This window comes from Leopardus geoffroyi, chromosome E2, assembly GCF_018350155.1.
Source record: "Leopardus geoffroyi isolate Oge1 chromosome E2, O.geoffroyi_Oge1_pat1.0, whole genome shotgun sequence".
Taxonomy (NCBI): domain Eukaryota; kingdom Metazoa; phylum Chordata; class Mammalia; order Carnivora; family Felidae; genus Leopardus; species Leopardus geoffroyi.
This window is the reverse complement of record NC_059335.1, coordinates 28,365,189-28,388,571: the sequence shown is the minus strand read 5'-3', so window position 1 is coordinate 28,388,571 and position 23,383 is coordinate 28,365,189. Positions and strand designations below refer to the sequence as shown.

The 23,383-nt window shown below is 43.2% G+C and overlaps 2 protein-coding genes across 14 annotated transcripts in view; one reads left to right on the top strand and one right to left on the bottom strand.

The window, feature by feature from the left end:
- The window catches only part of BRD7 (bromodomain containing 7), a 41,814-nt gene extending 18,893 nt beyond the window's left edge, over positions 1-22,921 (top strand). The window contains exons 6-18 of one of the 5 annotated variants that reach the window (XM_045442714.1): positions 1,641-1,751; positions 6,754-6,938; positions 7,911-8,034; positions 8,660-8,735; positions 11,107-11,214; positions 11,572-11,707; positions 12,172-12,307; positions 14,520-14,576; positions 17,409-17,520; positions 17,799-17,942; positions 18,476-18,619; positions 18,936-19,000; positions 21,628-22,921. In XM_045442714.1, the coding sequence (XP_045298670.1) occupies positions 1,641-1,751; positions 6,754-6,938; positions 7,911-8,034; positions 8,660-8,735; positions 11,107-11,214; positions 11,572-11,707; positions 12,172-12,307; positions 14,520-14,576; positions 17,409-17,520; positions 17,799-17,942; positions 18,476-18,619; positions 18,936-18,991 (1,389 nt within the window). In that variant the 3' untranslated portion in view covers positions 18,992-19,000; positions 21,628-22,921. Of the gene's footprint in view, positions 1-1,640; positions 1,752-6,753; positions 6,939-7,910; positions 8,035-8,659; positions 8,736-11,106; positions 11,215-11,571; positions 11,708-12,171; positions 12,308-14,519; positions 14,577-17,408; positions 17,521-17,798; positions 17,943-18,475; positions 18,620-18,935; positions 19,167-19,346; positions 19,634-21,627 lie in introns of those variants that run through there. The other 4 variants (XM_045442717.1, XM_045442715.1, XM_045442716.1 and 1 more) reach the window with 4 other exon arrangements.
- The window catches only part of ADCY7 (adenylate cyclase 7), a 57,849-nt gene continuing 55,223 nt past the window's right edge, over positions 20,758-23,383 (bottom strand). For all 9 annotated transcript variants that reach the window (XM_045442710.1, XM_045442707.1, XM_045442708.1 and 6 more), the window contains one exon: positions 20,758-23,184. In XM_045442710.1, coding sequence (XP_045298666.1) covers positions 23,038-23,184 — 147 coding nt within the window. In that variant the 3' untranslated portion in view covers positions 20,758-23,037. The remainder of the gene's footprint in view (positions 23,185-23,383) is intronic.

Genomic DNA, 23,383 nt, shown 5'->3' with positions numbered 1-23,383 from the left:
TTGAGAAAGAGACAGAGCACAAGCAGGGGAGGAGCAGAGAGAGAGGGAGACACAGAATCCAAAGCAGGCCTCAGGCTCCGAGCTGTCAGCACAGAGCCCAATGTGGGGCTTGAATCCATGAGCTGTGAGATCGTGACCTGAGCCAAAGTCAGGTGCTTACCACACAGGCACTCCCTATTCTTAATGGAATAGAAGCTTTTCCTACTATCTGTAACAAGGGTCCTTAACCTGGCGTCCCCCAGATAGAAGCCACAGATAAGCCTTTAAGGGGAACCTACTAAAATGACATGAACAATTTAGTGTTCAACTTGGTGTGCATATATATGCTTGAGGAATGGATCCAGGCTTTCATCACATTCTTAAAGATCTGGGATGTAGCAAAATTCTGAACTGATTAGAGACTTGGCCAGACACTGAGGATCCAATTTAAATCCAGTTTAAATTTAACACCAAATTTCTTGGGACCCTTGAGTCTATCTTCTCACATGCTTTCAAATAATACTAAATCTACCTGTTTTTATCCCCTGTAAGTATTCTAAGCTGTCATCACTAGTTATTAAATAGTGAGATTTGAATATTTGGTTTGAATTTAGAGGAAGAGAGTTTGTTTAGAGGGATTCTTTTTTGTTGGGTTTTTACCATTTTAACTCAGTAAGGCCTTGGTATAATCACTGCCACATTTATACAAAGTAAAAAATTACTTGACCATGAAAACATGCAGTGGAATTGAGCTCTCCAGCACATGTAGGTACTTTGAAATTTAACCCAAAAGTACAGTTTTGATAATTTGGCTATTCTAGTTACATGTTTCAACTCCTCGAGATTGTATGGTTTGTGGCACATCGGCATGGTTTTGTAGCATTCTGCAAGTTATGTTTAGCTTATGATAGTACCCAAATATTAACATTAGTGTAAATGTGTTAGTGTTTTTGATCAGTTAATTTGAATTTCTAAGAAATATTGTGATAATTTAGCCCTGTCCCAGTTTTCATCAGGATTTGAAATTATTTAATTCATAAACGGAAACTTACGATGTTTGTTTTAAAACTAAGAGTAGTATTTTATAATTACATGAACTCAGTTAAGATTATTCTATTAAATGGAAGTATTTTCTTCTAATTCTTTTTCTGTGTAGTTAGATTATAGTGAAGAAACCCATTTAAAAATTTCATCTTGGGGGCCACCTGGGTGGTTCGGTCGGTTGAGCATCCAACTCTTGATTTGGGCTCAGGTCGTGATCCTAGGGTTGTGGGATCAAGGCCCTCATCAGGCGCTGCACAGAGCGTGAGGCCTGCTTAAGATTCTCTTTCTGCCCCACTCCTTGGCTCTCATGTTCACTCACTTGCTCCCTTTTTCTAAAATAAATAAATAAATAAAAATTTCATCTTGGGATCTAAAGGTTCATGTAATTAATTACAAAATGTCTAAGAATTTAGAAAGAAATGTATAATATTTAAATTAATTTAGCAGTATTTGTTAGTGAATCTTAAAACTTAGTAAATTGTTACTAATGTTGTAAAGAGTGAAAGGTTTTTTGTTGGTTTTATCTTTTTTAATTTTTCAAAGACCTATATGATTTCAAACAGGAGGATGCTTTGTTTTGTTTTAAATGCATTTTCTTCTTAATATTCTCTCTCCAGGATAACTTCAAACTAATGTGTACTAATGCTATGATTTACAACAAACCCGAGACCATTTATTATAAAGCTGCAAAGAAGCTGTTGCACTCAGGGATGAAAATTCTCAGCCAGGTAAAGGAAATTCTTTGTCATAAATAATAACATAAAATCTATATACCTTTGTTTTTTGCTTAGAGTTGATGGAGATCCAGTACAGTACTAGTTTCACAGGCAGATTTTTTTTTTTTTTTTTTTAATTTTTTTTTCAACGTTTATTTATTTTTGGGACAGAGAGAGACAGAGCATGAACAGGGGAGGGGCAGAGAGAGAGGGAGACACAGAATCGGAAACAGGCTCCAGGCTCTGAGCCATCAGCCCAGAGCCCGACGCGGGGCTCGAACTCACGGACTGCGAGATCGTGACCTGGCTGAAGTCGGACGCTTAACCGACTGCGCCACCCAGGCGCCCCAAGGCAGATTTTAATAAAGTAGGAAATACTAAAGGAAAAAAGTTTTCACATAAAGAAGAAAATTAAAGCAGGAAAGTTCTCATTTGGAATTGATGCAAATAAATACTGGCATTCACTACTAATTATTTATTTAGAGGCTATTGAATTGGTAGTCACCAGATAGATTTATATTTGCTATGAAAGAAACATCACCCTGAATTCCAGGGTAAGATTGATTAGATGAATTATGAGAGCTTTTAGGAGAAAAGCTGTCTACTTCCCTTTGTACAGATGGACCCTGATGTTTTGGTGAGGCACAGGAACTCCTTGCAGTAGAAAGAAACAAAATTTCAATGAGCAGTAACTTGCTGGTTGCCACCTCCCCACAGGAGCACTGTCCCTTGAAAGACCACAACTGCTATATAATAAGGTGGTCAAGGTGGGAGGAACATGTGCACATGCACAGACACTTCATCATCAAGCTTCATGAGAGCGCATAAACATGACCATGTGTTCAAAACAGGTTAGTGGCAGAAAATGACACAGGCTGCCTCAGAGCTACGGTTTGAGGAAAGGCCTTGGGGTAAATTGAGGTGATTGCTGTGTACCTGCTGGGAGAAAAGGAGAGCTCACAAGATAAGTCGTGTTCTTTGAGGTTTTACTCAGCTCTGAGTAGGGTGGGAAACTAACAGAAATGATCCTGGCACCTTACCATGGCAGGAAGTTGGAGTTCTTTGAACTCGTGGACCTCGGGCAAGGCATTAACCACGCTGGGCCTCCAGTGTTCTCGTGTGTGGAGAAGAAGGTTTCAAGAGTGATCTCCCAAGATGATTGCTAGCATTAGGGTGCCAACTCCATAAGAGCTAGAATTGGGAGGAGACTACGAGAAAGGAGAGCAAGACAGGAGAGGGATTTTGCGAAGAAGGAAACGAGTGGGTATAAGGAAGAATGAGAAGGAAATCAGAATTAAGAGCTTGGGCCCAGACTCAGGAGAGCTATAGGATAGTAGGAATGAGTCGTGTGTAGCCGCACATGGCTTTCCAGTTGTTGTAGTGATCATCTGTATCACACTTTTACGTTGAAAGAATTGTCGTGGTGTGCAGATATCTGAGTGTCTGTGTGCTTGGCTCTAAAAGGTTTCTTGGATCCGTTTAACTGGGGAAAGAAAAGCATTTGGATTGACAATTATTCTTGCGCAGACAGCATCAGTTCCTACCCTTTCCTAAAGACCTAAGACCCTGTAATGTAAGCCAGTTACACATCTTTGGCAAAATCTGTTTACCCCTCTTTGCAGGAAGGTTCAGAATCCAGAATGAAGCCATATTCCAGATTTAAAAATCTGCAAATGCTCGTTACTACACTTGAAGTAAAAGTGTATCCTGCAAGTGCAGTCGTTAGTCACTCCAAAACTGGATGTTGAAGCTTTAGGAGAAAGTTGAATTTGCAGTATTCCAAGTAAATTTATCAACTTTCATTTCCCATTATTTTCTTTTCTTCAGATAATGTAGTTAATATAACATGCAAAAGAGTCTGCTATCTCTTGAATTTTCCTGGGGATGGGATGGCTGGAAACACAGAAAATAACCATTCTTCTCCACTTTCCCTTTTCTCTCTCTGTTGTCTTCCTTTTTTCAGATCTCTTCCTGTTGAGGAGCCCTACCCATCCTGTGTTATAGTTTCCTGTTGACTGTCCTCTCCACCCTAAGTGGGAGGGATCCTTACAACAGTGATTTTTAAACGTTTAAATTTAGACCTGAGTTTTAACTCTTGTAACAGCAGTGCTCCCAAGAGAGCCCAGTACACCCTTCTATGATTGATGTCTTTTAAAAGATCATTGGTTTTGAATGTTCAGTGTAAAGATTGTACAGTCATTTATCATTTTTTTTCATTTACACACAAATAGTGACTATTAGTAGACCTTTTTACTTATTTATTTTTTAGTAGTAGACATTTTTATAAAGGACACGTGTAGAATAATTTGTTTGCTCTCCTAGATAAATACTAGCATGCTGCGTGCTAGTACAAACAAAGTAATAGAATCAAGGTTCAGGGCCCGGCTGTGCCTTCAAGATGCTGAGTGACCTCAGGAGGCAGTGTTACCTTTCTCAGCCTAGTACTTCACTCCTAGAATCATGCCTGACATGTGGGAAAGCACCAAGGGTTAGCTGTCATTAATGGCAAAGAATCAAGCCCTTTTAGTCATTTAATATTGTTAAAGTGATAAGTAGTATGCTGATTGGGAGACATCTTAATTATTTTTAAAAAAGACTACTTTCAAAGGAAAATTAAATTCAACTTTTTCCAGTGATTTGTGTTGAAATTTAGAAAATTTCTCTAATTCTTTTAATTCTGTGCATGTTCTGGGTTTTTTTTAATTGTTTTTAATGTTTATTTATTTTTGACAGAGAGTGAGAGACAGAGCATGAGCGGGGGAGGGGCAGAGGGAGAGGGAGACACAGAATCCAAAGCAGGCTCCAGGCTCTGAGCGGTCAGCACAGAGCCTGATGCGGGGCTCGAACTCACAGACCGCGAGATCATGACCTGAGCCGAAGTCAGATTCTCAACTGACTGAGCCACCCAGGTGCCCCTGTGCATGTTATGTTTTTTAGAATTCCAAAATGTTTTTGATGTAGGTTCTCCTCTTTATAAAATCCAAGAATGGAAATAAAAAGATAAGTGAGAGCTTCATGATCTGAACACTTAACAGTGCGCCAGGCTCTGATACTAGAGAGAGATGGGTGAGAAATTACCTAAATGTTATACACAAGGGAAAACACAAACAGCCAATAAAAAGTTACAGAGACAATCATACTAATATTTTTTTAAGTATGTATTAAAATAGACATATTTTTAAAACTCAAACTGGCAAATTACTTTAAATACTGTTAAATTTGGTAAGGATTCAGAGAAATTGTCAATCACTGACGTGTATATATAATGTATACACTAACATGTAATATAATGTATATTAATAAAACTATTCTGGAAAGCAGTTTGGCAGTAAATATCAAAAGCCTTAAAAATACTCATTCTTGTTGACCTAGTGTTTTCACTTCTAGGAATTTTTTTTTTAAGTATAGTTACATACAGTATCACATCTAGGCATTTATCCTAAAGAGATCTTCTTGGAGAGATTTATTTACAGTTGTGTTCATGAGACTTCTATTTGTAATAGTGGAAACTTGGAGATAATCTAAATGTCTGATAGCGGGATATTAGTAAGACCATGGTACCTAAGATAAAGTAATATATATATAGTTACTGAAAACACTTTAAAGAATACTTAATGATATGGAGGTCACATGCTTGTAATTTCTTAATGAAGAAAATGCATGTTACCAAATATTCAGTGTAATGCCAATCTGCTGATATGTGTAATGCTTAGAGAAATACTGGAATAATGATAAATTAACAAGGTTTTTTTTTTTCTCCTCTACCTAAATCTTTGTCTACAATGAAATATATTACTTTAATAGCTTTAAGTTTACTTTAAGATAAAAGTTCAGTAAAGATAGCTAGTCCAGGGACACCTGGGTGGCTCAGTTGGTTAAGCGTCCGACTTCAGCTTAGGTCACAATCTCACGGTTCGTGAGTTCAAGCCCCGTGTCGGACTCTGTGCTGATGGCTCAGAGCCTAGACCCTGCTTCAGAATCTATGTCTCCCTCTCTCTCTGCCCCTCCCCCGCTCACACTCTGTGTCTTTCTCTCTCTCAAAAATAAACATTTAAAAAAAATTTTAAATAGTCCATGTTCTTGAGGCTCTCATATTCTGCACTACTAATATAGCAGAGTGTGATGAGCCAAAGCCCCTTAGGAGACACTAGAGGCCTGGACTTCATCACTGGTTCTTGACCTTAGGTGAGTCATGTAGCATTTCTGGGCTACATTGTTCTTACTCAAATGACCTCTGGTCTTCTCCAGTTCTTAGTTTCTATTCTGCAAAAATCTTCCCTGCCGTTGCCATGCAGCCCTAAGGAGACTGCACTCCATATTTTATCCAGGGACAGTGCTCAGTTGGAAGGCAAGAGTAGTTGGTAGAAACAAACGTGCCTCCAGAAACCTCAAGCCCTTAACCACAAAGAAAATTTCACAGCATATCAATGCAGTGGAAAATTAAGTACATGTTTCACAAAATATAAACAAGGCTTCTTTGGTTAGAAGAACATTATGCTTTCTGGGAAAGAAACTACACTAGCAACCTTTCATTCTCCTTGAAGTGTGTTGTTTTCACACGGAGTAAAATGCCAGAGTCATCAGTGATTATCCTAGGATACCAGAGTATAAGGGTTCTTAACATGTTCACATCATCTAGCTTTTGAAATACCTGATAATTCTTAAGTTTCACAAGATAAGCCATTCTGTGAAATCTAAAATTTTAACGTGCTATTAAATTAAATTCTGCTTTTTAAATTTAGTACTGCAAAGAATACTTACTAGTATTTATTCATACTTTCTCTGAATGTTTTGATGATGTAGTCAGGTTGCAAAGCACTCTCTTATGTTGGAAATTAAATGATCTGAATTGAAGGAATAGACTGTATTCTGGTCACCAAACATTTCTCTTGTTATAATTATATTTAATTGCTTTTCTTCCCTTTTAAGTGTGAACTCACATTGTGAGAAAGAAATGCATTACTTTAAAAATCAATGGCAAACATACAATGAGAATGTTCTTGAATATTTTTAGGAGAGAATTCAGAGCCTGAAGCAAAGCATAGAATTCATGGCAGACTTGCAAAAAAGTCGAAAGCAGAAGGATAGAACCGACCAGTCTCAGAGTGGGGAGGACAGCGGCTCCTGGCCAAGAGAAAGGGAAGACTCCGGAGACCCTGAAACCCGAGCCTTCAAGGGTCCCAGCAAGGAAAACAAAAAGTAAAGACTCTTCAGGATATTGAAGCTAAACTGTCTTTTTCAGCCTAGGAAGGGGGAAAAATACTAACTCGGTGCCTGCCTTGGGAAATCCAAGTCCTGGTCCGCCCGTGGTTGGTTGGTTGTGGCATGAAAGTCCATTTTGGTGATGTGATACCCTCCTCTTCTCATAAAGGCACTATATGGAATCGTTTAAACACAGTTCAGAAAAATGGTTCTGAATGTATATTCTTATGAAAGTAGTTTTAAAATCAAGAAATTATCTTTAGGGACTCATTGTCAGTGAACTTATTTAAATAGAACTCTTAAGAAAAAATTTGTATTCGTTACCTCATTCCATAGACAGTGATTCAGCTTACCTGTAATTAAAACCATTCCTAAGCAGATGGGCTGTTGCTGAGGTGCGTGCTGTCCACCAGACATCGCCTGGCGGGACCAGTACCTCCCAGCAGTAGCCGGCGTGGCCGGACGCACGTGCGTGCACCCGCTCTCACCTCTCGCCAACGGCCCTCATGCCTCGCACCTCACCGTCCTCTCTGGAAGAGGGTTCTAGGGAGCGGCTTGGGATTTCTGCGGTTGCAGTGCAGAGAAAGTAAACTTGTGACATATTTTTGTTCTGTTTTTAAGATTTGTACAATTTAAATGTATTTCATTTTAAGTTTTAAAAATCAGGCTTTGAAAAGAAAATTCCATGTCTCTCCGCTTTCAAAATACGTTTGAGGTAGAATCCATTTGTGTGATGACTGTATTGAGAAAAATGTTTAAGACAAATAGCACCAGATACCGAAAGGAGGGAAGTAACCAGGGTGTCGGGGAGTGTGGCACAGGCCCTCGGCAGGCCTCTAAGGAACAAAGCCATAGTTGGTGATTGTAGTGCCATTGTCACCCTTTGAGTTGTACCCCTATTTGGAACTCATTTTAATGTTTTCACCTTATTATTATTTTTTTTTACTTAGTATTAATGTGTGTTTTCAGGAAAGACAAAGATATGCTTGAAGATAAATCTAAGAGCAGTAACTTAGAAAGAGAGCAGGAGCAGATTGACCGCATTGTTAAGGAATCTGGAGGAAAACTAACCAGGCGGCTTGTTAACAGTCAGGTGATTGGACTTTTCCTTTCTTTTCACTACCTTCTGACTGGTCGTCTGAGACATGCAGTTTTCACATTGCTTGTGCACTTGTAGCCCGTGTCTGCCATAGAGTTGTTCAGTACAACACTCCGAGGAGGCAGATTTAATAACGTATTTATAAAGGACATGATTAACCTTTTTCTCTATTATTGGCTTTTAGTGAAGTTAATGTGTTCTAAACTTGGCAAATGAGCATTTATACTCTGGTCTCTTGAATTCATTGTTTAGCGCATTGTTCTTAAAACCGAATAGATTAATACATAACTTCCAGCAGGTCACTTCCCTTCCCTGGTCTCCAGTATCCTCCTTTTTTTAACAGAGGGGACAAAACAGCGTGGCCTGAAGGCCCCACATAGCTCTTTAAAATTCTCATGTTTCCTTAACCTTCATTTCTGCAGCCCATTAGCACCTATGTATATGGAGCCAGGTGGGAAAGTTAATATCTAAGTGTAATGGTAGCAACTTACTATATTGGTTTGATTAAGTTTAGGGCATTGTAGTGTGATATATATACATATATATGTATGTGTACATGCATATGAATGTGTTACATATAAAACTGTTGAGGACATTTGGATACTTTGGGTCATTGCAGTGTGCATTTGAAAGGAGAAAACCAGATGGAACGACAACATTGGGGCTTCTGCATCCCGTGGATCCCATTGTAGGAGGTGAGTTCACAGGTCACACTGTGCATGAACTTGCTGTTTCGCAGGCAGTAACCTGAGTGACGTTTTAAACCAGCAGGCCTAGTGCTGTGAAATCCAACCATATTGTCAGCCACAAAGAACTTGGCTAGGCATCATGTATTTCATGCTAATAGCATGAATAGCTTTACTTCGTCTTTAAGTAGATTCTATATAGATCAAGTTTTCTTTAAACTACAAAGTCCCAGGGCACCTGGGTGGCTCAGTTGGTTAAGAATCCAACTTCGGCTCAGGTCATGATCTCACAGTTCAGGAGTTCGAGCCCCATATCGGGCTCTGTGCTGACAGCTCAGAGCCTGGAGCCTGCTTCAGGTTCTGTGACTCCCCCTCTCTCTACCCTTCCCCCAGCTCGTACTCTGTCTCTCTCAGGGGGAAAAAAAAAGTCTGGAATTTAAATGTATTTAATACAGAATATCAGACCCACAATTAAAGCCAAAATTTTATAGTTTCTAACTCTGGCTCAAAGAGATTATGGTATGTATGCTCAGTTATTTCTGGAGGTATCTCAAAACCTTCTTATAAAACATCTGACTGACTTCTTAAATTTCAGTGACTAGAACGAATATGTATGCCATACAGTACCAAATAGGAATAATAAAAACCTGCTGATGTGATGGCTTTCACTGTAGTTGGTAGAAAGCTTGTAAAGGTTGGGAAGCATTGCTTTAGAACCTCCGTCATGTTCTTTATTTCCCTCAGGTATTTTAATGGTAGTAGTATAGGGAATAATTTTAAAATTTGATATGAGAATTTTTTGTCATTCACCTGAGAGGAAAAATCATATATTGTGATACACAAATGTGAGCATGCTATTTTATAAATACCCATTTTCCCCACCGCCATTATGAGAGAGATCACTGGGGATACAAAAATGAATGACGCTTCAGTTCACAGTGTCCAGTATTTGCCTCTTGCTGCAGGCAAGGCCTGTCTTGGGTGCCGGAGGTGGAGCTGGGTGTACAGCAGGGAACAGAACAGAGATGAGTCCCTCCCCTTTGGTCTGTGGGGTGCGGAATGGAGGAGCCAATGAGAATAATCGCGTGAAGAAGAGCAGCTGTGACGGGACACAGGTGGGGGTCAGAGCAGGCTTCCTTATTCCTTAGCAAGGTGACGTTTAGGTTGGTCCCAAAAAGTGAGTAAGGAGTGTGGGGATAGGAGGTAAGAGACTTTGAAGCAGTGGGAAGAGCCGGATTTAGTTTGAGGACTAAAGAGGGAGGACTAAAGAGGGGAAACGTGTCTTTCAGCGTTTCCCTCCACTCTTGAGGTGCTGACGGAATCCCTTCACGTAGAAGAAAAGTGCTGTCTGCAAAGCAAAACTCACTTTTTGCTTTTATGTGAACTTTTCGTTTTATGTGAAATTTATATGGTATTGAGTCAGAGTGCCACGAGATCGGGAATGTTGTTCTTTCTAGTGTAGCTGTGGTGAAAATTTGGTAATTAAGAGGAGAAGGATGCAATTAATGATTTAGGTGACACCTTAAGATCTGCCCCTTTCTTCATGTCCAGGGTCTGTCTCTGCCCTTGCTCTGCTTCCTTGCATTCGCAGCTCCTGGAGTCGGTGTGGCCCAGGCTGCCCTGGCTCCTCCCGTTTCGGCAGCTCCCTGAGAGGCCTGAGCACTGGTCTAAGGTGGAAGCTCTGCCCCTGCTCACTTCCAAGTTCTTCTTCCAAATTCCAGACTGCTCGCCAAGAGGGAGAGAAGATCCAGTTTAGGTGCTCAGAGTTTCTCGCAAGTGCTTTCATTCCCTCACGCGATCACCTGTGGCATAGCCTCTGTTCAAGGGTGGTCGTGGCGCAAAAACCAGAACTCTTCACTAGAGATCGTGTTTTCTCCTCATACCAACCGTCCTTCCCAGTTCTGCTTATATCAGAGTCCATCCAGTTACAGGGGTCTGCTCCTGGTTTACAGAGCACATCTTTAAGGACCGTCCCTCACTGCATTGAAAGTATGCCTCAGAGATCCTAATTCTTCTCCTGAATGTACCATGAGTTCTTGTCTTTAGTTGGGACTTTAGTCCCCTAGTCTTTTACTAAGCTTTTCTACTCGTTTACTTTCATCACAGGTTTCAACTTTTAAATCCTTAATTTTTGTTTTTAAGTGAACTGCAACATGATTATAAAGTATTCCAGGAAGCAGGAGAGGGTAATGAAAAGGACCAGGTCTGGGGCCTGGCCACATTCCTACCTTGCTAAGCTGCGATTTTCTTACGTGAATAAAGCCTCCTGGACAGAGTCCCATGGATGGCACGAAGCAGCGTGCGTGCAGACACCCTGCAGATCACCCATCGGCTCCTTACCACGTGCACCTCCCACACCGAGCCCGGTCTTCTGTTTCAGAACCAGGCTACTGCCCTGTGAGACTGGGAATGACAACCGGAAGGCTTCAGTCTGGAGTGAATACTTTGCAGGGGTTCAAGGAGGACAAAAGGAACAAAGTCACTCCGGGTAAGGTTTTTTCCTCAAGCAGTTAGCGGGGGGAAAGTGTAATTACCACTTACTGCATTATTACTAACTCTTTTGGTGGCATTTTTGCAGTATGAATCAACTCTTTTATTAACTTCGGAAGAAACTGAAAAATCAGTTACTAGTATTCAAAATGACTTTTGTTCTTTCTTTCCTCGGGGGAGGAGTCACTTGAGTTGTGACTTCATGAGGCTCCAGGAGGGGGAAATACCTACCTTCTATTTGTTATACCAGTCATTGAAGTAGTAAAATTAGAAGGGAATAATCTTTAATAAAATAAAAATCAGTTTGACACAGAAGTTAAAGAACAGTATTGCAGTACTTAATTTCTGTCAACAGTGTTATACTTGAATTACGGACCCTACAGTTCTTATGCTCCACATTACGACTCCACCTTTGCAAATATCAGCAAGGACGACTCTGATCTAATCTATTCAACCTATGGGGAAGAGTCTGATCTTCCAAGTGATTTCAGGTGAGTCACCAGTTCATCAGTCTGCTGAGTGCCATGTTGTTCTAAAATCCTAATAAATGTGTGTATATACAAGGGGTGTGGTCCAAACTGGAGGTATAACTTTTGAGACCCCGTGTATGTGTTAGTCCTGAGGTGAGTAAGGTCACCTTAGGGAGGAAGTGAAGGGCAGGAACAAGTCCAGGACTGAACGCTGACGCCTCTGTCATTGAGAAAGTCTTCTTTTTCTTTGACGGTTTCCCCAGGAGCATTTCATTTCACTGTGTTCTTGATCTTGTTTGCTTCTCTCATGACGGTAAAGTTAGCACTGGTAAGGCTGTAAGTATGCTATTGTACCTAGACAGAAATTTTTACACGGTGGCGTATAAATTTAAGTCGTGTCTGGTGGAAACCATTGGCTGGGATGGGAAGATGAAGCCGACAGGTGATTCATATGGAAGTGACTTTCCCAACATTCTCTCTTTCAGCATCCATGAGTTTTTGGCCACATGCCAGGATTATCCATACGTGATGGCAGATAGTTTACTGGATGTTTTAACAAAAGGAGGCCATTCTAGAACCCTTCAAGAGTTGGAGATGGTAAGAAGGCTGCTAAAGAACCGGGTAATTTATTATTGGCTCTCAGCATTAGTCACTGAGTGTTATGAAACCATGGGAGTCACCAGGGTGACAGCTGGGCTGCCTTCCCCTGAAAGACAGCCCGGCCTGGGTGTGGACCGCGGGTGGAGGACAATGAACGGAAACGAGTAAGCCAGCTACCAGGGTCTGTGAGGGCCAGAAGACTGTCGTTATCTCCCGATCTTGGGAACATAAGAATCAGGATGGGGCTGACTGCTCACAAGTCAGCTGGTGCCATGTACCCTAACAGAACAGGGGGTCTCGCTCACTGGATTGAAACCGAGTTGACTTACAATGCTAGCGAATGTCCTTTTCTTTCTTATGTGGTAAGAACACAGTGGTGGGGCCCCAAGGAACAAAATAAGAAACTTCCTCTTTGCTGTCACTAACACTTGTAGACTGTCTCTAGTTCACTTGGACGTAGTTGATAATCTGGCAGACCCACAGCTCAGAGACTAGAACCAGACAGTGTTCCTCCTGGTGCAGAGGAGAGTCAAGCTCCACACCGTCCTTGTCACCATACTTAGAAGAACCTTACATCTCTCAGGGTCCTAGCTGTTCCCAGTGGCTGTGGCTACTATCGCCTTGTCCTCTGCCCTCACTGCACATGTGGCTGCTGGTCCCTGGGTGACAGTCAGCAGCGCTGAGTCGGCACCTCTGGCTCACTGAGAACAGCTGTACAGTCTTAGTGCTCGATCTGCTTTCTTCGCATGACCTAAAACCATGCACCTTCACATCAACTCAAAAATATTTTTCCTCTAGCCTTCCCATCAGTTAACCTGAATTAATTAGTAGTATTCAACTACAATTGAGTATCTTTCATTTGGTTGATAGGGCAGAAGATTTCAAATGTGAAATTTCTCTGTCCACTGATCCAGCAGATCTTCTCAGAATAGATCTTAGAAAAATTTAAAAAGTTATATATAAGGATGTGTTGTTTATAATTTTTAAAAATTGGGAATTGGTTTTAAAAAATCATAATAAAGCTTTTTTCTTTTTAATTTTTTTTAATGTTTGTTTATTTTTGAGAGAGAGACAGAATGAGCAGGGGAGGGGCAGAGAGCGAGAGGGAGACACAGAATCTGAAGCAGGCTCCACGCTCTGAGCTGTCAGCACAGAGCCAGACACAGGGCTCGAACCCACGAATAGTGAGATATGACCTGAGCCGAAGTTGGACACTCAACTGAGTCACCCAGACAACTTTTTAAAAAATAACATCATTATTTTTAACTTTTTAAAACTTTTTAAACTTTTAAAACTTTTTAAAAGATAACATCGTTCCTAATGTTTGTGCATGATGCCTTTTTCTGTTGTTAATATGTGCGTGATCTCTGAAGGCTGGTATTATGGGAAGCTTTCACATTCTCCATAGCATTTGAATATTTTACAGTAATCTTCTGCTACCCGAGACTATTGCTCTGTTAATGCAAAATAGTCCCTAGAGTGCCTCCTATTTTCTCCTTGTCATAGACTTACCGGTTGTTGAAAACCGACTCCATTTACTAGGTACTTTTGTGCTATTTACCAAATACTTTCATACCTTCTTGCTCAGGCACAGAAAGATTAGTCTTGAAGTTACCAGTAATAGGTACTCTTGACTCACAAATACTCTCAAAATGCTACTTATTGTATCTATTTCATTTTTGGTTTAAAATAAATTCCAGGGGCGCCCGTGTGGCTCAGTCAGTTAAGTATGTGACTCGTGATAACGTCTCAGGCCATGATCTCACGGTCAAGAGATCGAGCCCTGCATCAGGCTCCTCACTGAGCATGGAGCCTGCTTGGGATTCTATCTCTCTGTCCCTCCCCAGCTCCCTCTCATGCGCGCTCTTTCTCTCACTCTCAAAATAAATAAAAAATTAAATTCCAGTAATCCAGGGGCACCTGGGTAGCTCAGTCTGTTAAGCGTCCGACTTCATCTCAGGTCACGATCTCATGGTTCATGAGTTTGAGCGCCAGGTCGGGCTCTGTGCTGACAGCTCGGAACCTGGAGCTGCTTCAGACTCTGCCCCTCCCCACTCACACTCCATCTCTCTCTCAAAAATAAACATTAAAAAAAATTTTTTTTCAATGAATAATTTCCAGTAATCCATATTCTTATTTCTTGCCTCGAAACTCTTAATATTTTTTGATTTTCCTTGATATTTACCTTTTTAATATATCTTTTAATGAAAATTGGTTTTCTTTGTCCTTACAGCCATCACCTGAAGATGAAGGCCAGACCAGGACCCTTGACACAGCAAAAGAAATGGAGGTGATTATATTCGTCATTAAAAATATTTAAATGGAGGATAAACTCAAAGGCCTAAATGATAATGCTTTATTTTAAAAGAAAATTATTTATTATCTCCTTAGATAAAAGAACTCTTTTTGCCTGTGGGGAGCGTAGTAGTAGCCAGTGCGGTGCACAAGCATGTACACAAGGGAGCCCAAACTAGTTACCGCGCCGTGGAAATGTACACGTTGTAGGAACACAGATCAGAAACCAGCTGCTCTGGATGGCCAGGGAGATCCTCACAGAGGGGATGCCAGGTGGACGGGGTCTAGAAGGATGGCCAGGCAGTCTCCCAGCAAGCAGCGCCTGGCATCTGAAGTGGGCAGAGATGTTGAAGTGGGACAAACGGATCTGAGAGGACAGGGCACGTGTGCAGAGAGCGTGGAAAGTGTGTGACCCTGGGGTGCCGGGCAGAGGAGGAAAGGTGGGGAGGCTGCATGAATGAGGGTCTAATGACAGAGGGCCATACGTGCAGTCCGAGAAGCTGAGAGTCCACCCTTGAAGACAGGAAGCTCTAAGAACATGGGGAGGGGAGAGAGGCTGGAGGAGAGGACCGGTGAGAAGCTGTGGGGCTAGACAGCCATATGCTGATGAGTGTGGCAACATGGAAGAGAATAAAGATCTACAGTAAAAAGAAATACAGTAGAACTAAAGTCAACAGGACCTGGTGCATAAGGTACATCATAGCATCGTGAGTGCCCATCCAGGGTGGGAACAGGAGCTCCCCTCAGTGGGAGAGCAACTGCCTTCAGTTCCCCACGCGGCAGTGATTCGAGACGTGGCTGCAGGGGAGGCCTAGGACTCCCGGATCTGGCGGCAGGCGTGTGGATCTGGAAGTTGTTGGCATAAAGGGAGAGTGTTACTGTAGCCATTCAAGTGAATGCGATTGTCCCGAGAGAACGCGTGCCCTGGCTAAAGGTTGAAGGACAGATCCAGGCGCATCCATGTTGTCATAGTGATAGCATTTCCTACTTGTTAAAGACTGAGCAACATTCCACTGTGCGTGTGTACGTGTGTTGATTTCATCCATATACCTAGACATGGGATGATTGCTGGATCGTGTAGTAGTTCTTTTTTTGGTGGTTTGAAAAACCTCCGTACTGTTTTCAGTAGTGGCCGTACCCGTTCGTATTCCACCAGTAGTGTATGAGGGTGCTCTTTTCTCCACGTTCTCACCAGCACTTGCCATCTCTTGTTTTGTCGTCATTGTTGATGGCCATCCTGGCTGATGTGAGGTGATACCTCATTGTCATTTTCATCTGTTTCCCTGATGATTTGTGGTGTTGGGCACCATTTCATGTACATGTTGACCATTTGTATATCTTCTTTTCAGAAATGTCTATATCAGTCCTTTCCCCGTTTAAAAAATGTTTTTATTTGTCTGTGTTTATACTATTGTGTTGTTTGAATTCCTTATATATTTTGTACATTAACTGATTATCAGATACATGGTTTGTAAATATTTCCTTTTATTCCATAGGTTGTGTCTTCATTCTGTTGATTGTTTCCTTTGGTGTGCAGAAGATTTTTAGTTTCATGGAATCCCACTTTATTTTTGCCTCTGTTGCTGTGCTTTTGTGTTCATATCCAAGAAATCATCACTCAGACCAAAGTCAAGAAAATGTTCCTATACATTTATTAAAGACACTATTCTTTTCAAAACAAAGGGAACAAAAAAAGGTTGAAGGACAGAACTTTGGAGAAGACCCGTAGTTGAGGTAGAAAAATCACGGAAGAGGGACATGCAGGAAGGAGTCCAGCAGTGTCAGCCGCTGCCTATGAGCCCAGTAAGAGTGGCAGGTGTGGCATTTGTAACCGGCAGAGCAGTGTTGGTAAAATGGTGGGCTTGGAGGTAGATGTCAGGGGGCTAAAGGAGCGGAGGGAAGCTGGGACACAAGAGCGGACAGATGTGTGCCCGGTAACTGACACGGAAGAAAACCTGAAGAGGAGATCAAAGACAGATGCGGATGTGGTACCTGCCAAACTATGTTTTCAAGGAATGAGGAGCAGGCAAGGTCATGTGCTTAGTGAGGGGGCAAGAATGCGAGAAATCTTGAGAATGGGAAAGGCAGCTGGGTAAAAAGGGAACAGCTACGGAATAGGGTCGTGAGGGCCCAGCCCCGATGGCAAGCCGCAAGCATATACTGATGGTTTTCCTCCACACACCTGCCCACGTGTAGCTAGAGAAATCGGGGGTTCAGATACACATCTGGAGTGCCATGCCAAAATCTAAAGGGAACCCTTAACTTCTGATAACTTGTTATCTGGGGCAATCTCTTCCTAAAAAGCAGTGTTGAGGTTATGGAAACTCTGAGTCTTGTAATTCCAAAACCAAAACCCCACCCTTTTTAGGATTTTGTTTCTCCCATGCCATACTGACAGCCTGGCTCTGTGGCAGGGAAGAGACCCAGGAAGTACCTCATGCACATCTGCTGTGGGTTTGCAGGTGCATGGACCGGGGGCCAAGACACTGCCTGTGAGCCTTGGAAGCGCGAGGCATTGTCACAGTCCCCGAAAGTTCTTCATGGTGCAGACATCGCCAAGGCCCTCATTCCTGTAGTCTTTTTAGGTGGCTGCCACATGGAACAGGTGATGTGTGATGACACATCATTTCACTATAGAGAAGTGTGCGTATTCTGGAGAGACATTTTTTATAGGTAGCAGAACTCTAACTGCCAAGTAAATAGGTGGGACAGCTTGGCCTGCACACACAAGCCATCTTACTGACGTTTCATTGCAGCACTGACGGGACTTAACAAGCTGAAATAATTCCTTTCTTCCTTTCCTTCTTTTTTTCTTTTTTTTAAGCAGATTACAGAAATAGAGCCAGAGGGGCGTTTAGACTCCAGTAATCAGGACAGGCTCACAGCGCTGAAAGCAGTAACAAATTTTGGTGCTCCTGTTGAAGTGTTTGACTCTGAAGGTGAGTGTCATTTCATGACCCAGGCAGTCCAGGTTTAATGTCACATTAGTGCAGATTAACATAGCCATTCACCACAGGAAATCTTGGCTGGCCATGCTTCAGTGAGTAGTAAAGCATGTCTGTGGTGGTGATCTCATTTGGAGGGGATCACTCCTTTGAGGAGAGAAGACTAGGCAATAAACAGCAAAACCCCAGAGCACAGGACTCCCTTTACTACACAAGGTGGAACCCAAGTATGTCCCTGTTTTCCTTAGCATGTTATTCTTCGTACCTTACAGAAGCTGAAATGTTCCAGAAGAAGCTTGATGAGACCACCAGATTGCTCCGAGAGCTCCAGGAAGCCCAGAACGAGCGTCTGAGCACCAGACCCCCTCCCAACATGATCTGTCTCTTGGGCCCCTCTTACAGGGAAATGCATCTCGGTAGGTCGCACCTCCGGGAAAAGGGGACTTGGGGGATATTTAAAGGGAAAAACTTCTGAGAAGGGACACCGCTGTGAAGCAGTGCTAAAGTGAACTGTAGGTGATTTATTTTTTGCATTTACACAGTTGACCCTTGAACACGTGGGGGTTAGGGATGCTGACCCCAACCACCCACCCTGCACAGTTGAAAATCCATGTGTGATTTTTGACTCCCCCCAAACTTAACTACTGTAATAGCCTTTTGTTGCCTGGAAGCCTTACCTGTAAACAGCTGACATTTCGTATGTTCTATACTAATTCATACAACAAAGCTAGAGAAAAGAAAGTATTAAAATCAGAAGAGAAAATACATTCACAGCCCAGTGTTATCGGAAAAAAAGGCAACGTAAGTGGATCTGCACAGTGCGAACCCCCATTGTCCCAGGGTCAAGTTTGTGGTGGTCCTATGACTTTTTTTTTTTTTTTTTAATCTAAAGGAACCACGTTTCAATACCTAGAGCTGTGTTTCTTTTTCTTTTTGTCTTCCTTCCCAGCTGAACAAGTGACCAATAATCTGAAAGAACTCGCACAGCAAGTCGCTCCAGGTGATATCGTGAGCACGTATGGGGTTCGGAAGGCGATGGGGATTTCCATCCCCTCCCCCATCGTGGAAAACAACTTCGTAGATTTAACGGAAGGTACGTGCCTTGTGTCTCCGGGAAAATGGAAGGCTGTCGTGAGCACAAGGGACATCTCCTTTCAAATAACACTGGAGAGGTTTTTGTCTCTGCATGTTGATAGTGTAAAAACTGCTTTTGGTCTTTAGACAAGATATAAAGGAAATAAAGGGTTCACACATTTGCAGACAGAGCTACAGTGATGCCCTAGTAGCACATCTAGTCTTTAACCTTGAACGTGGTAAAGAAGGGCTGTCAGCACTTATTCTGGATGACACCTTTACTTTTTACTTAAAAGGGGGAAAGTGCTGAATGAAGCCGTAACTTTTTCTTTCAGATTTTGAAGAACCTAAAAAGACTGATGTTGCCGAGTGTGGACTGGATGGGGTTTGAAGCTAACTGGTACTTCATTATATATTATGTACATAGTTTTTTCATTCTTCACTTGGAAATCCTTTTCAGAAGATAGTAAATATTTGTAAATTGTGTTTTTAATTAAACTTTGGAACAATTAATGTTCCAGAGATTGGACTTCTATTAGGTAATAAAGCTGAGCCGGGGACTGCGAGCTGTGTCGCGTGTTATCAGCTGAGCTGTCCTTGACCTTTCCCCGGGGCTGGGTCTGAGGATAAAGTGATAGAGAAACACTTAGGAAGTAAAACAGCCTTTTCAGGACCATTCGTTAAAAGCAGCAAGTCCCCCAAATAATTGAAGTCCCTCATTTTTCCACGTTTGCCACCCTCCTCAGAAATTACAACCAGCTAGTTCCTGACTTACAAAACATTTCATCTGGATGGTTTCTTCAAAGAATGGCCTTGTGAGGAAGGAATAGGATGGACTCTGACCTGTTGCCCTCTGGAGCAGAAAGGAAGAGTGGACCTGGGCACGTTTGGGTCAGATGGTGATAAGGCCGCTTCCTTGGGGGGCACAGACGGGACCAGAGCAAAGACATTTCTTTCAAATCCCCATCCAGTGAGATTTTCTATTGTTACATTGTGGAAACAAATACACTTAACATACTTTTAGAATCTGCTAGTACGTCCCCTGCATACCTGCTGGGAATGACACTGTGTGTGCAAGGACGAGGTGCTTCCCCTGTGCCACCCTCCCCCTCCCCCAGAAATCACAGCACTGACTTGTCTGGCGGTCCTGTTTGCTTTGCCGTTTTCCATTTTTGAGACAGTCACTTAGAACTGCTGTAAAAGGATAAGCTAAATAAGGGAATCATGGAGCTTCAAGTTCACATTTCTTTTACCGTTTCTCACGGGTCACCCGTGCCTCAGCGTGTCCCTTGCCCTAATAGTCATCTAATTTTATCTGAAATGCAAAGGTCAGCTGCTCAAGCAGGCAGCTGAGCAGGAGACCGTGAGACGTGTGGCCCCCTCCTGTAACAGGCGCCACAATGCAGCCCTTGCTCAGTGAACGAGGCGCATTTAAGACCCTGCGTGGACTGTACATAGCCCTTCTGTAAAGCCCCCCAGCTGGAAGTCGTGTTAGTTTTATTGTCCTGACCTTGAAACTAACATTTAGCAAGAACAAGTAGGGTGAAAGAGAAGGGATTCTCTCAAGAGAGTTAGAAATGACCAGTCTTTTAAAAACCTACTACAGGCGGGGCGCCTGGGTGGCGCAGTCGGTTAAGCGTCCAACTTCAGCCAGGTCACGATCTCGCGGTCCGTGAGTTTGAGCCCCGCGTCGGGCTCTGGGCTGATGGCTCAGAGCCTGGAGCCTGCTTCTGATTCTGTGTCTCCCTCTCTCTCTGCCCCTCCCCTGTTCATGCTCTGTCTCTCTCTGTCCCAAAAATAAATAAACGTTGAAAAAAAATAAAAAATAAATAAATAAATAAAAACCTACTACAGGGGCACCTCGGTTTCGGCTCAGGTCATGATCTCGGCTTTGTGGGTGCAAGCCCCACATAGGGCTCTGTGCTGGCAGCACAGAGTCTGCTTGGGATTCTCTCTCTACCCCTCTCACTCTCCCTCCCCCACTTGCTCTCTCTCTCTCTCTCTCTCAAACTTTGAAAAAATAAAAGCCTACTTAAAACTGTATGCTAGAAGACCTTTAAAATTGTTCAAATACACATTTTATCAAGTGTTTTTAGAGTTTAATTTTAACCTTTCAGTTAGAAACCAAGAAAACATTAAATTCAAAACACTAGGACATTCACGTTTTCCAGATTGCTAGTTTAATGAATGAAATGCTAAAGTAGAAACACTGGTACTTTATGAAAAGAAAATACATTTTGAAACAAATGTTACAGATATATAAATATTCAGGATACAGAGTAATTCCTAGTTGTTTGCACCTTCTCAAAACCTGTTTCTGTATGTTGACCTGTTATATACACAGTGTAGAAGCTGGTTAATGATCTTCTCTATTAGGAAATTTTCTTAATGAGTAAACCAGAGAACTTCAGGTGCGATTGTCACTAGAGTCAGGGAGGCCACCTTTAAGCAAGCCCTTGACCCTTAGAAAAGGTCAGTGTTAGCAAAGACGCTTGTCCTAAGACAGAATGGCGCCTGTGAAGAAAGGGCTCAGGGATCAGAAAACAGGCAAATCAAAACTATGTGCTTTTTATGGTCAGTTATGCACTAGGGTCTGCACATGAAAAACTAAAAACTTACAAAATATTTTTATCTGAGCGCAGTGCTTGAACTGGAAATAAAAATCTATGGTAACTACTTTTTAAACTCCTAATTGGGATTTCTGGTGCCGGAAGAGAAAAGTAATTCGAATATTGCAAGAGTAGAAATATGTCCACCTCAGGCCCAACATGGCTGTGTGTGTCTATATCGCATCAGTGACAGAACCTCCCTGACACTCCAGGAGAGCCCTGTTGAGCAGCCCTGGTCACTGCTGAGTTAAGTGGACACATTTCAGTGTAGTGCCCCCTGAAACCAGCCCTTTATATGGAAAGTTGGTGCATAAAACAGTTTAAGCTTATTCCCCTTAACAGAATTTTCGCCACAAAATTCCTTTATCCAGCAAGTTCTTATACTTCGCCTCTATTCTGGTTACATGGCGGGCCTCAGAGCTGCACTAGCGCCCCCAGCACCTCTGCGAACCGGAGAAGCCCCCTCTGAGCCTCATAAGCCCGTGGACACGTCCCAGGCAGACGGCGGACAGTGGCTTCAGGTCCAGTCCTCCCTGCCCTTGGCTGCAACCCCGGGTAAGCCTTTGAAGTCTCCCATGGGCCAGGTTTCCTGTACTTGCGGGGGGTTCCTGGAGGACTCCAGCTGGGAATCCCTGCTCTGTAGTGAACTTCAGCCATGTTAGAGCCCCAGGTGTGCTCTGGGGATGCAGCGGTGAAACTGATTCAGAAACAGGAACGAGCAGTTTGGCTCCTCCTCAACCTTGAAACGCAGTGAAGGCTGACTTCTGATTCTCTTAGACTTGCAGCACCATAAGACACCTCTTGCAAACCCGGCTTTTTGCACTTGATTTGATTCTCCCGTTTGGAACAAGTCTGTCTCCGCAGCTCTGAGCGGGCTGGCTTCCCAGATCCGGGAACCTCTTCTGCACGCTTGCGGAGGACATGCTTTTCGTCTTGAAGCTCTACGAGTGAGCTGTGAGGACTAAAGAAGAGAAAGGGAGCACTACAGGTTGTCTGCCTTCTGTCTACACAGACCCCTTTCCTTTCCAGGACAGGAATTGAGATGTGAGGATAGCAGGAGGGCGCTCCAAGTACACACGGTGGTCGGGGAAGGGCTGAGAGGCCATGCCTTTCTTTCCGGGCTGTGCCGCTCCTTGCCTTCTTGCTGTGTGACAGCCATGTTCCTCAGCCCCAGCAGGGCTAAGCTGTCAGTGGACGTGGTTAAAAAGACAACACACTGGAGGGAAGAGATTTTTGTCTGGCATCTAAGAAGTCATTAGAAAGGGTAAAACTCCACTAATCATATACCCATTTAAATCAAACACCTGCCAGAGAGGACAAGTAACAAGCCTCTGTTGTGCTGTTCTCTCCCTACTGTGAGAAATCATCGATGGAAAACCGCATTTTCAGCTCTGTTTACCGGGGTGCCTGTGTGAGAAACGTACAGCCCTGTTGCTGCTCCACTGGGAGAAAGGCGTGCCCAACCCATCCCGGACAGCTCGTCGTGGTTCTGTACCTAGAAAAGACCAGTCCCACCCGTGCGGCTGGCAGGCCATGGCCAGTTGTGTGTCTGGCTCCCCCTCTGAGATCTCCACAGTACCCAGGGGATCCGCATGTCCCAGCTGCCATTGCGTGGCGAGGCTCGGTGGTAGCCTCGGGCTGGAGTCTGGTGCACGTTCCGAGAAATCCTCTAGCACAAGTCCAAGGAGGCCACACACAGCCACCTTGTCAGGGTAGTGATGGCCAAACCCCTGGAATGCCTCTGTGACTGGCGTAGGGCCGAGTGCTCCCTGTGGCTTGCTTCAGGGACGGAAAATCCGCTTCCAGCATGTTCACCTCCCAGAAGCCCTCAATTCAGTCCCAACCCTTGGAACTTTGCCGTGTCTGTGCAGACAAAGTAAGTCCTCAGCTCGCCTTTGCCTTTGACGTTAATCAGTCCCCGGCACTCGCAAGAATAACCTAGTCCCTGGAGGATGGTGCATGTCTCCTCAGTAACCTGAAAAGGAAAGGACAACAAACTCTTGGGATGCAGGAGAAACGCCTGCTGTTGGAGGGATGGCCAGGAACCAGCCCCGAACACACACGTCTGGTGTCCCTCAAGCATGTCCGGGCTGGAATCACAAAGCTGACGGATGCCTGGGTCCCCCGCCCCTGCCGGGAAGTTCCTCCCCCGGGTCATGGGTTTCCCCAGCTGG